Here is a 12682-nt window from a genome sequence, read left to right as displayed (position 1 = left end):
TGTCAATGCCACTAATAAGACAGTTTTAAGGGTGAGAAACCTTAGTGAACAAGAGTGGAGTGGTTCAAAAGGAGTACCCATCAGGAAATTTAAGACTACATTTAAGTCCCATAAGGGAACTTGGAATGGTCTTGGAGGATAGACTTTGGTTAATCCCTTCAGAAATTGTATTACTAAGGGTAACTTGAAATACGATGGTTCCTCTGCAGTGCGCTTGAAGATCAATAGCGCTGCGAGATAGCCCTCGATAGTGCCAACCTGAAGGCCCAAATTTGCCAAATAGAGTAGAAAGATAACACCGTTGGTGTACCACATGAAAAGGGGTCGATCTTTTCTCTACACCAGCTGCAAAATTTGTTCCAACAGCATCGGTATGAAGTCTTTGTTGCTGGCCTTCTTGCCGAAAGCAACACCTCCATGACGTCATCTGGGAGGTCCCAATCCTTGTATCTCAGCCTTTCAGATACCAAGCATGAAGGCTGGGGGTTCTGATGTCTGGATGGAGAACCTGACCTCCCTTCTGCGAGAGAAGATTCTCCTTGAGTGGAAGACGAATTGGACGGCAGATGGACGGTGGTCGGTCAAAAAACCGAAAAAAAATATCGAATTACCAAAATCTCGAATGTTTTATTTATTTATTTATTGGTTCAGGTAAGTATAAAAAAAGGGTAAAATAAAAAAAAAAATGAAAAAAGGGGGATTAGGGGGGAACCCCCCCATTTCGAAATAAAAACGTATTAAAAAAAAATTCAAGATTTTTTTTTTCGAGATTTTCAATTCGATATTTTTTTTTCGAGATTCTTTTATTCAGTTTTTTTACTATAAACCCAGATGGACATGTCTAGAAGGTCCGGGTACCACGTTCTCCTGGCCCAGTCCGGGGCTATTAGGAACATGGCTTTCCGGAACCGTTTCAACCTCCTGATCATTTGAGGAATGACAGGGACTGGAGGAAACACGTACAGAAGTGGAAACTCCCAGTCAACTACGAACGCGTCCCCTAGAGCTCCTCCCGGGGGAAATTCCCTTGAACAAAACTGATCGTACTTCCTGTTGATGCTGGTGGCGAACAGATCCACTTGAGGGGTTCCCCAGAGGGTGAAGATCTGTTGAAGGACTTCCTGAGCTAGTTCCCACTCGTGGGAGACTGTACTCTGCCTGCTCAGAGCATCCGCTGTCAAGTTTTTCTCTCCGGCTAAGTGAACTGCCGATAGAGAGATTCCTTCTTGGATTGCTCAAAACCAGAGCTGCATCACCTCTCTGCACAGAGGCAGTGATCCTACGCCTCCTCTTTTGTTGAGGTAGTGCATGGCCAATGTGTAGTCCGTCATTATCAGGACATTTTTCCCCTGTACAGATGTCAGAAAAGCCTTCAGCGCTAGTCTGATTGCTCTCAGCTCTAACAAGTTGATATGTAGTCTGGACTCCGATGGAGACCAATGACCGCTGATGGTCAAGCCGTTGGAAAGGGCTCCCATAGTGAAGCATCTGTGACTACTGTTATCTCCAGCCATGGTTGCCAAAACAGTTCTCCTTTCAAGATGTTCTCCTGGCAGGCCCACCACTGAAGGTCTCGAGCCGCCTTGTCCGGAACCTGAAGGAGGTCTGTCATTCTCCCTGAGAATTGCGACCACTGAGTTCTTAGTGCCCACTGAAGAGATCTCATTCTCAGGCGAGCCTCGGGCACAAGGAAGATGCAGGATGCCATGAGGCCTAGCAACCTCAAAAAGTCGAAGGCTGGGAGATGTTGGGCATTTTGAAACTTGGTGACCATCTGCAGAATATCTTGAGCCCTCACCTCTGGTGGCTATGCTTTTCCCAGGGAAGTGTCCAGGACAGATCCAGTGAACTGGAGTCTCTGTGATGGTATCATCTGCGACTTCTTTAAATTGAGGGAGAAGCCCAGTTTGTGAAGGAAGTGGCAGACATAATCTAGCTGGATCTGAGCTTGTTCCGGAGATACAGCTCTGATCAGCCAATCGTCCAGGTAGGGGTAGACGTGAATCCCTTCCCTCCTTAGACTTGCAGCCACTACCGACATTAGCTTGGCTAAGACCCTCAGGGCGGAGGTCAACCCAAATGGCAGAACTCGAAATTGATAATGAGAGCCGCCAATTGCGAACCTCAGGTATTTCCTGTGTTTGAGATGGATTGTCCCATGGAAATAAGCATCCTGAAGGTCTAGAGATACCAGCCAGTCCTGGAGCTGCAGGGCCTGAAGTATCTGAGAATGAGTTGCCATCTTGAACTTGTCCTTCCTGAAGAACTTGTTCAATTCTCGTAAGTCCAAGATAGGTCTCAGTTCTCCGTCCTTCTTTGGTATTAGGAAGTAGGGGGGAGTACCAGCCCTTGTTCCTCTCTGCTACAGGTACCGGTTCTATGGCACCTTTCTCCAGCAGGTCTACAATTTCCTGCAAGAGGAGCGGATCTGGAACTTTCCGAGAGCTGTTCCCCAGTGGATGACTGAGGAATGCGTAGAAAAGGCAGGCAGTAACCTTGGGCAACTGTCTCCAATGCCCAAGCATCTGACATAATAGCCTGCCATTCCGTCAGATGTTGAGTTAGCCTGCCCCCTACTGGTGTCTTGTGAGGAGAGTCCTCAGAGTGATTTAGAGGCGGCTGATGCAGGTGCAGAGGGTAAAGAGGTACCTGCTGCTGCGGCTTTTGTATTTTTACCCCCTCCACCGCGGGTGAATCTTTGACCTCTTTGAACCGACTGTCCTCTGCCTGTTCCGAATGTGGAATAAAATCGAAAGGACTTACGTCTCCAAGAGGTTCCTGAGGGGCGATATGGCGTTTGACGGATTGCAACACCCAGGGATTTTGCTGCTGCTTTGGATGTCTAACTTTTTTAGGCTGTCACCCGCCTTCTTACCAAACAAAGAAGAGCCATCGGAAGAGCATATTTAAAAGTCTGGCTTGTACATCTGGAGCAAACCCAGACTTTCGCAACCACGCAAATCTGCGGGTTGTGTTACTTGCCGTCATGGCCCTACTGATGCTGTCAGCAGAATCAATGCCAGTTTGAAGGGATTTGCACATTGCGCCTTTACCATCCTTAATGATGTTTAGAAACGCTTCCCTTTCTTCTCCCTCTGGGAGGCAGTCAGCCGCTTATGAAGCACACTCCCAAAGTGTGTGGCTGAACCTTGCGAGCGTACAAGTAGCGTTAAAAGATTTCAACGCCATGCTACATGCAGAAAAGACTCTTAGCCATAGAGTCTTATCTTTTGTCATCCCTGTCCTGTGGAACAGTAGGGTATGCCGATCTACTGCCTGATGCAGTTGCTGCTTGAACAACCAGGCTCTCTGGAGTTGGATATTTAGACAAAAATTCAGGGTCAGTAGTAGATACCCTATATTTGGCTGATAACTTTTTGTTAACCGCCGGGATAACTTCAGGAGTTTCCCAGTTAGCCAATATTTTTCTTTGTAATGCAGCGTGAAATGGAACCACAGGATCCTCCTGTGGGCCTTTAACTAAAACGTCTGTAAGGTCATCCTGTTTGAATGCAGGAGAAGGTGTAGACCAACCCATGAATTCTATAATTCTTGCCATTAAAATTCTGTAAGGGGTCTCAGCATGTTCCCCTGGGTCCGGTTTGGCAAATTCTATTTCTGGGGAAGTATCTAACCCACTTGCCTCGTGTAAGGATTCTCAAAGGTCCTTCAACCTATTTTCCTCAGAGGTAAATTCCTCTGGTTCTGGTGTTGCAGATCTCTGCAACCCAAAGGGTCTTTCTTGATCCAAATCCTCCCCTTCCTCATAAATTGAAGACAAAGGTATGAAATGATCAGACCTTGGAAATGGCTTAAAACCCATTTCTAGAGCAGAAGGTGCTAAATTTGTCATAATTGGTTGGGAAAACTTCGACGCGGACGTTAAAGGCTCTGAAAACACCGTAAAGGCACCGAGAAGATTGGAGGTGGCCTCGAAGAACTCGAGGGGATCGGGATCCTACTCGAGGTTGTCAATGACCTCGAAGTCATGTTAGAGGCTCTGGCTATGACCACTGGCTGTGAGGTAGTGACGGCCGTTGGTTTGCTCTTTTTCGGCGTAGAAGACAGTGTCGATTCGATCGACCTATGCGTCGATGAGCCCTTCGATAATGGCGTGTATGAGGCAGATTTATGTGTTGACGGGACCTTCGACGATGGCGTCGATGGCACAGTGCCTTTGCTCGAGGATTTGTGACACACTCGAGTAGTTTCTTTCGCCGGGTGAAACGACTCGCAGCGTTTCGATTTTTCAGGTCTTTCACCGAGGGTATCACCCTCAGCTGTCTTCGAGGGGGTTGAGGCCGCTTTCTCAAAGACGCTAAGCATCCTTTTATGGAATTCCTCCCACTCAGCCTGAGAGCTATGTTTTGTGGGGCAGGTGACTCTTTCCGGAGAAACAGAAGAAGACGAGGAAGGGGATCTTCGACGTCTCTTACTTGAATGCTTGGATCTCGAAGAGTGGTGGGAACTGCTTCGAGACCTAGACCGAGAATGTTTCCTGTGTCGGCGAGGAGACGAATGTCTCGACTCTGCCGAGGAAACTTTCGAAGGAGTTTTAACTGTCTTATCTCTCTCAAGCTTCCCCTTACGCTGCTTCAAGGCTTTCGCCATCATGGACATGCAGTCCTCGCACTCTGAACATTGGTGCTTCGATCCCAGGCACCACAAACGGATCCTGTGAGGATCTGTCAACGACATTTTGTTTCCACAGTTTCGACATTTTTTGAAGCCGGACCGTGGAGTCGTCGGTTCGGATGAGGAAGCCATCAAGTAAGAGTTGGTATTCGAGGAATAATGAAGAATATATTCTCTGACTAACGATACTGAGCAACGCGATTCCGAGGCCCACGAAGCGCGGAAAAACGGAACTGAGCAACGGACACTGCGTGAGTCTATTTATACGCATGATGACGGCGCTGATACAGAGGCTGTCGAGGGACATCGATGCGCAGCGCCCTCTACTGAAAAAAAAATTCCGAGGCCAGCAAGCTGGAGATCTATCAAGATACGGAATACGTCAGAGGACACAATCCCTTCGAAAGGGGATACTAGGTTCTCACTTTGGCACACTCCACAGAAGGTGGTGTTTGCCAATCTCTCAAACTAGAGAGTTTTGGGAGAGGTACCAAGAATATATCTATTCTGAAGAACTGTAGATACTCGAGGATATAGAAAAAGAATGTTAAAGGAGTTCCCCGAGGTCCCCAGCAACACTGCCCATAAGGAGCTGTGGGCTGCAGTAGTAAAACTACAGATGCCTTTAAGAGCTATGAAGCAGACAAACTCCATAGTACAGGTAGAATACAAAGAATAGAGTTCCATAAGACAGAGCCCACAAGAATGAATGAGTGGAATATGGGTCCACTCATTCTGGATTGAAAGAAATGGCCCAGAAGTCCAGCAAAAAGTGCTGGGGGGGGTCTCACTAGGAGAGGGGACGAAAAACCACATGATAAATCTGCCTAGCAGAGTTGGCATAGGAGTGACTAGGATATACAAATAAAAGGTGAGGTTCCAGAGGCAGAAGGCAAGTCTACCAATGGAACAGAACATTGAAAGCTCAAGATGACCAGAGATGCCTGCAGACCCTTCAAGGAACCGTGAGCGACCACTGCTGTCTTGACCCTGTTTTCTTATCAAGAGAGGTGCTCCGTGTTAGGTAGGATTTGCACAGAACTGGTAAATCTTCCTGAACTGGGTGAACCCCAGAACTTTTTGCTTTATTAGTGGGGTATTTTTCCTTAATACCTCAGTGAGTGGGAACCATTTTCCACACTCACATAATCTTTAACTTTTTATGGCTGTCCTTTTTAAGACTCTCCATTGTGTCTTTTTAAAGTCATCCTCTTTAACAACTTATTGGCAATAAGTGCCTGTTGTTGCTGGGTTGCCGTAAGTGCTCCCTTTTAAACTTTCTTGTGCTAACCTCGAGTGAACTACAGTTCCCAAGGGAAGAAAGGATCTTTGGATCTCTTTTACATTTTGTTAAGTGAAACCAGCACACCCCACCTTATGGGAGTGTTGGGGAGATGCAATATATCCCCTTTCACACTAAAACTTTAACAATTCTGTTAAAGTAACAAGCTTACCTTCAATGGCTGGTGGCAGTGATACCTTGTATTAATTTGGTGCACCTTCACCGCGGGCTGTGGTCACAGCTGCAGTAAAGGGGAACCAAGGGTGTCACATTTTACCAAAATTGCCCCCGTCTTGTTTTTGCGCCATTTTAGTGTTTGTCGTTTCTCTTTCCTTCCCCTGACATCCAGGGCGGGAAATTCCTTTGTGTGATTTCTGTCTTCGGCGGCTCCCCTGGACTCCTCACACCCAGGCTCCATTCTGTCTCTGAGAGCAATAAGTGAGGGAGGAGTCCGAAACTCCCCTGCCCTTTGTCTTGCGCCTTGATTGAATGGGGACAAATCCCAGTGGGGGGCTGGCAGTCCTGATTGGACAAACAGACTGCCCCTTGTTGTAAAATGCGGGGAGAGAATGCAGAGGTTGTGCAAATTCCTGATATAAACTGCAAGCCTGGAAGATGAAGACATGTCAACCACTGAAACTTAAACCGAAGACGAAAATTAAGGAAAAGAGGCTGAGACGATTTCCAGCGACCGGAGAGCCTGCTGTGTAACCGGAGTCCTTCCTTCCAATCGACCTGGGAACTCTGAAAACGACGACCCCAACCCAGAGCCTAGTGAGACCCACTAGACTCAAGTAGACCTGCATTTTGAGCCATCCCACGCGTTGCTTCAACCTTGCATTTCTGCAAAACCCCAATACCCTGGGACCTCGAGCCATTGTACGGTGCACAGTCTTCCAAATTCTGAATCTCGCTGAAACTTTGTGGGCATTCTGGTGGATGTCCAGAGACCCAAATCGAGTCCGAAAAGGCCCCTCACCAGAGTTCTCGACCTTTGTAACGACGAGAATTCAACCACAATATTTTGTCTTCTGTGCTTCTTGAAGAGGCGCCAAATCCGCATAACCGCATTCAGCCGCAAGGGAAATCTTGCCTGGAGCCTTCTTAATCGATCCCTGCTGCAAACTCTCTTCTGAGGAATTGTTTTCAGTCACCACGACAAGGAATCCACTGACCGGGTATTTGGCTGCAGACTCTGAAGTCCTCCTGCTGCAAAATCCTCAATGCGGAGGTACTGTGTTGGCTTGGGTATGTACTTACCTTAAGCCTGTTAGGATTTCTGTGCAGCTGTGGGTTGTTTTCTGTGGTGGGGAGTTCCCTCATCCAGTGCACCCAGTCTGACTGCTAGAATCCTGCTAGGGTGTCTTCTGTAAAGCCCCTGGACCTTCTTCCAACTCTGAAGTAAAGTACTTACCTCTTTGCCCAGTTTTGCTAAGGAATTCTGACTTTTGCAATTAAAGAACCTATTCCGACACTGCCTGTTGGTCACTAGTCCTAGTGACCCGCCTTCTGCCACTGAGAACACTCATTCTCCAAGAATAAGGGAAAGAATTTCAAGGGATTGGGACTTCTGCCTAGAAAAGTAAAGAAGTGTTTAAAAGTACTTACTTGTATTGTAAAGAGTTGTTTGGTAACTGTAATTCTAAGAGTGAACAGATACAAACGTTCTTATTGATCTTGAATGTGTGATACACTATTCCTAAAAGCATGGGTAACATCTTTTCTTCCTTAGCAACTGTTTTGCCAGCCTAATAGAAAGTAGATGTGAAGGTATTTTACTCTCCTGTGATTAAGTTGTGCCTCTTCCCAAAAGTAAAGTGTTGGGATCACCAGAGTAGTCCTTGAAGGATAATTGTATGCGTGTCCCCAACTGGGTCTTGCTTCCCCTGACTTGCTGCTAGCCTGTCCTTACTAAGTCGCATTAAGTTGTTGCCTACCTACAATAACTATTCAGTAAAATGTAACATTGGGTTTTACTTTCCCCTTCATTGGTTAAAAATGTATGTGGGTTTTACTTACCTTGTGTTAGCTGTGTGCCATCCAAAATAAGTTACAAGAGTTACTGCTTACCTCAATCTGGTGTTCCCTGATTTCAAAAGCACCTGTAATTGTATATTACATCCTTAGATTTTACTCACCTAGTATAACTGTCATCACAAAAGTAGTTATAGGTTTTTACTGCAACTAGAATAAGTGTTCCACTGTTCACCAAAGGTATTGTCCAGTTGACTGATTAAGTGATTTTTACTGAGAATCATACAACTGGAAGGGTCGACTGTCCTTGCATTACTGAATGTAATTGTGAAAAGCAACCTTTGGTTTTTACTTCCCAAGAATAGGCCTGACCTATACTGAATGTGTATGAAAAGGTTTTGACTCCCCTAGAACTACTGATAGCCATTTCAAACAAGATCTATACTTGGGTCTGTGTACTTTCAAGTATAGTGTGTGTTTTTATATTGTGATTTCATATACTGCGTTAGTACTTACTTACCGCCTAGATTTATCTGGGCCTACTTGTATTTAAATACAACCTTTATTTTTACATACACAGAGTTTCAGTGTTTCTTTGGACCCTTGGAATTACAATTTCATGTGTACTGATTCTCCAGCCCCCACTCCTTCCTAAGATGAGCCTGGCTGCTCTGTCTACGCAACGATATACTCAGGTGGTACAGCCTTATACTAAGAGTGGAGTCTTGTACTGCATCGGTTGAATGGTTTTACTAAGCCCTTAGTTGGACTTTTGAAAAACTGACCTAACACTCTGAAGAGGACGACTTCTTCCCTTTGACTGGTGGAACCAACCAGCCCTAAAACAAACTGCTGATCGAACCATCCCCCGAGGTGCAATGACCTTCCAGGGCTGCAAACCGCAAATACCAGGGGACATCCAACCCTTTTTGCAGTGCAACGTATTTGAGTGAACAAATCTTCCCAGAAAGTTGGGGAGCTCCAGTTGGACCTCCAAAGTCACGATCCCACTCATCCAAGTCCGCTCATCAGAGGGCAGGACTGAAGAATCAAGGCAGATCAACGGGGGGGTAACCGCTCCCTGCTTGAGCTGCTGAAAAGGCGCCAGGACCGCAGACCGATGTGTAAAACAAAAGAAATCCTTGCTGAGGGTCCTTTCTCGCAACTGCTGCTGTGACATCCCATTCAAAGTCCTTCCTTTCGTCACCAGACTGAGTTATCAGGAGACCAGGTCCGTCGCTGCTGCGTAGGAAAGAATCGAGCGGAATTTTCTTCAACCACCCTTAGGTACTGTGGGGCTCAAGGTAGAACTTGCTTCAATCCAAATAGTCACTCCAGTGTGACTTGAGTGTGATACTAGGTGTTTGGTTGTCAACCCATACCTCTTAACCAGGCTTAACAGATTGTGCTCTTTTAGGGAGTCCTTTACAGGGTCCTTATTTGATGCGTTATCCTACTGAAGCATTTTAAAGTAACTGAAGTATCTGCAGCATAATACCTTTGCTCACATCGTTCGCTAACTTTGATGATCTCTTGAATAGTTAGGGATTGGGCTGCTAAAACATTGGAAGCCTTGAAAAGTGTTTCTAAGAAGTAAATCACTTCTGATATTATTTAATAACCCTCTTTTTCCTTCCTACAGACTTTGAATGACTTTGTAAATTAATGAAACTGTCATTTCACTAACAAAAGTGGGTGCGCGACACTACTATTTTAAGTAACAATAAGCGCAAGCAACTACTATTGAAGCAGTCACCCAATAAAAGCATTTTTGTTATTTCCTATGTGTATTGGATAGACTAAAATAGTATTTACCTACCTTGTGTATATAAAATCAATTACAATTTTATTATAACTTCCAGTGTGTAAGAGTTTCTTTGGGCTAATGTAATGACTGGGTTAATTGTACTTACCTACAGCTCAAATCCTCCTCATAAAATAAGCCTGGCTGCTCTGCCATCCCACCAATGCTTTGGGTAGTACAGACTTATACTAAAAGATGGGGACCTGTATACCAGGGGTTTGGTTAGAGTATTACCTAGAGGTGGACTTTAGGAAAACTCAACTATGTAAGGAAGGCATGGTATCAAAAGACAGACAATTGTTCACAGTTCGAGGGTGTTTATTCAATTGTAAAATGGGTGCAATAAACACCTAATCGACACCATAATCTAAGATGGGAGCAAACTACGACCATCAAATAATAAGAATACAGTCCCAGTGGAGTCTAGTCAAATAGAAACGGTCTATACTAAAAAGAATATTGTCAATCTTTACTCCTATGCGACAAAAAAGTGTGGGATAATGTTCACAAAAGAAAGGTGTTCACAAAATAAGTCAGGATGTTAAGGCCGTTGTCCTCCCCTTTCCACGTTTTTAGCACAGGACAAGGGGGTCACTCGAGCACAGCACACTCTTGGGCGGCTTCGGCACAAGGTCACAATTCATTTTTACCCACATCATGGCCTCCAGGGCCCAATACTCCTTTGTTCGAAGTCTCTTGCTTCAGAGGGCTCGATTTATCAGAAACAACAAAGAAAAGTTACTTTCCAAATATTCAAGTCGGGCGATTTACTCTTTGCCCTGGATCCCCCTCAGCTGGGCTCAGAACCTTCTTTCACAATTAGACTCCCTCAGTCTGGTTCATACCAACTTTAATTTGCAGGCATCCCTCAGTCGGGTTCACATTTGCCACAACAATATCTTCGTGGATGAGTTTTACTGTTTGCCCCGGATCCCCTTCTTCCGGGATCAGATCCCCTTTTAAACGATTAGGCACCCTATCCCGGGGTTCAGACCAATTTCAGTTCACAGGCAATCAAAGCCTTTTGAATGAGCACAGGATTCAACTTTTACCGCCGCAGGACCACTTCAATTGCACCGTTAATACAAGCTTTGGGGGTACCAAAAAGAGACCTTCGAGTGAGCACCGGACCACTCTGTATCTGGTACCTATTTTGCTTTCAATCGCACACAAGTTCTTTGTTCATACAATATTGCCGCTTGCAACCTTGAGCATAACAGTCTGGTCTGCTATCAGCTTCTCCCGACTCACTGGCTGTGCTGAGCTCGTTGGCGTTGCTTTGCTGCCTGAGTCAAGGGCAATATCACAGTGGCAATCTATTCTCGCCGCCTTGGCTATGAATGCGGGAGGGTCCCGTGTACCTTTGACACACGCTACACCGTTTGTCAGCTGTAATTCCTGGTGTTGTGTTTCTTCTCCTTGAGGCTGTTTGAAAGTCACAATCCTTTCTTGAAAATGGCAAGGGTAACTCCATCCTTGTCATCCTCTCTGGTCTCGCCGCCTTTCTCCTCAGTTTAAAGTGACATCCGGGAATAGCTGCTCCCTCGTGCGTTTGGTCTTGCTCAGAGTATGCTTTCATACTCCGCCTTTTATGCGTGGGTGGAAGTGTGATGGAATTCAGGTGTGTGTAGTTATCAGTAATTGCCTGACCCTTGTGTTGGGACATGTCAGTATACGGTTCGGGTGTTCGTCTGTTGTTGCTCACTATGAACTGTGTGAGAAAGTGTTTGTGTTGGAAAAGGGGGAAGGGAGCTGAGCTTCTTGGTATGCTACCTGGTAGGATGGGAAAAAGGTGTTATAAGGAAGGGGATACCGTGTATCACCCTTCGGTGTCCCACTCAGAATCCCCCCACGCACAGGTCCAACCCCAGGAATTGGAACCAATAGCGGTCTTGGCTACCTGGATGGCAGATCCCGGGGACTAGCCGGTGAGACACCATCAGGTTTCTCACACCTAACACTAAGTGAATACCAGAGACAGGACATACAATTACACCTTAAGTATTGCTCTAGATGGTGGAGGAGGGGGTCAATGGGGAAAAGAGGCTGGGGAAGCGCAAGTAAAAAAAGAGAAAATCTGGAGACTCACAGCCACAATTTGGGACTTTCATCCTAAAAAGATATCCACAGCCCTTGTGAGACGCTTGGGAACGGGTTTATTTCTAGGGGCATGTGTTGCTAAATTTAACGAGAGGAAGTTGTGATTGATGTCCGAGGATAGCAAAGTGATTTTACCTTTGCTGTAGACTGCTACTGTGGATGCCATTAGAAACCCAGGGGCAGATCGCCCACTATGCCTTTTAAAATCAGAACTATACTACTTCCCTGGATAAGGTAGGTTACGACGACAAACAAGAACGGGACAGAAAACCTTGTTGTCACATCGTAGACTTATGGCTTGCAGTAGCAATCAGTCTTTGATCCAGGGGCATCCCATTTCTAGGTTAAGAGGCAGCGCACGTACTCTTAGACAATACATTCTTCTGCCACTGGTGTTACAGCTCCCACTGTTATTGGTGTCTTGTACCTTAGGCATGCATTACATTTCATTTTAATTTCAGATCACAATTAGCAATGTTTTAATATCTTAATTGGACTGACGGAGATGTTCTTGTAGTACAATGCCTAAAATATTCTGGCAATACATAGTTTCAACGTACTTGCCGTCTGTGTCCGACGCAGCTGCGTAGTGCAAAGGTGAGCAGCCCCGCTCATCAATATCATTGACACTGGCTCCGGACCCCACAAGAGCGAACAGGCACTGATAATTACAATTGACAGCTGCGTAGTGCAAGGGAGATCTTCAGGGTCAGTAAAGAGAAATATGGAGAAAAAAAACCAAAATCAGGAAAAAACTAAGAACATTTGAGTTGGTCTAGCAGGACTACAGTTTGGGAACAATGCAAAGCATGTAATTCAGAGGTGGGCATCTGAGTTAGCAATCCCCATGCACAATCAGGCACTCATTCATTAGAAGTGTAAAACTT

At 45.6% G+C, this 12682-nt stretch overlaps 1 protein-coding gene across 2 annotated transcripts in view; it reads right to left on the bottom strand.

The window, feature by feature from the left end:
• The window catches only part of ANKRD28 (ankyrin repeat domain 28), a 1823421-nt gene that overhangs the window by 713489 nt on the left and 1097250 nt on the right, over window positions 1-12682 (bottom strand). For both annotated transcript variants that reach the window (XM_069648906.1, XM_069648905.1), the window contains exon 14: window positions 12356-12496. In XM_069648906.1, the coding sequence (XP_069505007.1) occupies window positions 12356-12496 (141 nt within the window). The remainder of the gene's footprint in view (window positions 1-12355; window positions 12497-12682) is intronic.

Source organism: Ambystoma mexicanum, chromosome 2q, assembly GCF_040938575.1.
Source record: "Ambystoma mexicanum isolate Mex_15411 chromosome 2q, UKY_AmexF1_1, whole genome shotgun sequence".
NCBI classification, from domain to species: Eukaryota; Metazoa; Chordata; class Amphibia; order Caudata; family Ambystomatidae; genus Ambystoma; species Ambystoma mexicanum.
Note: the sequence above shows the minus strand (reverse complement) of the source record. Positions and strands in the feature narration are given on the sequence as shown.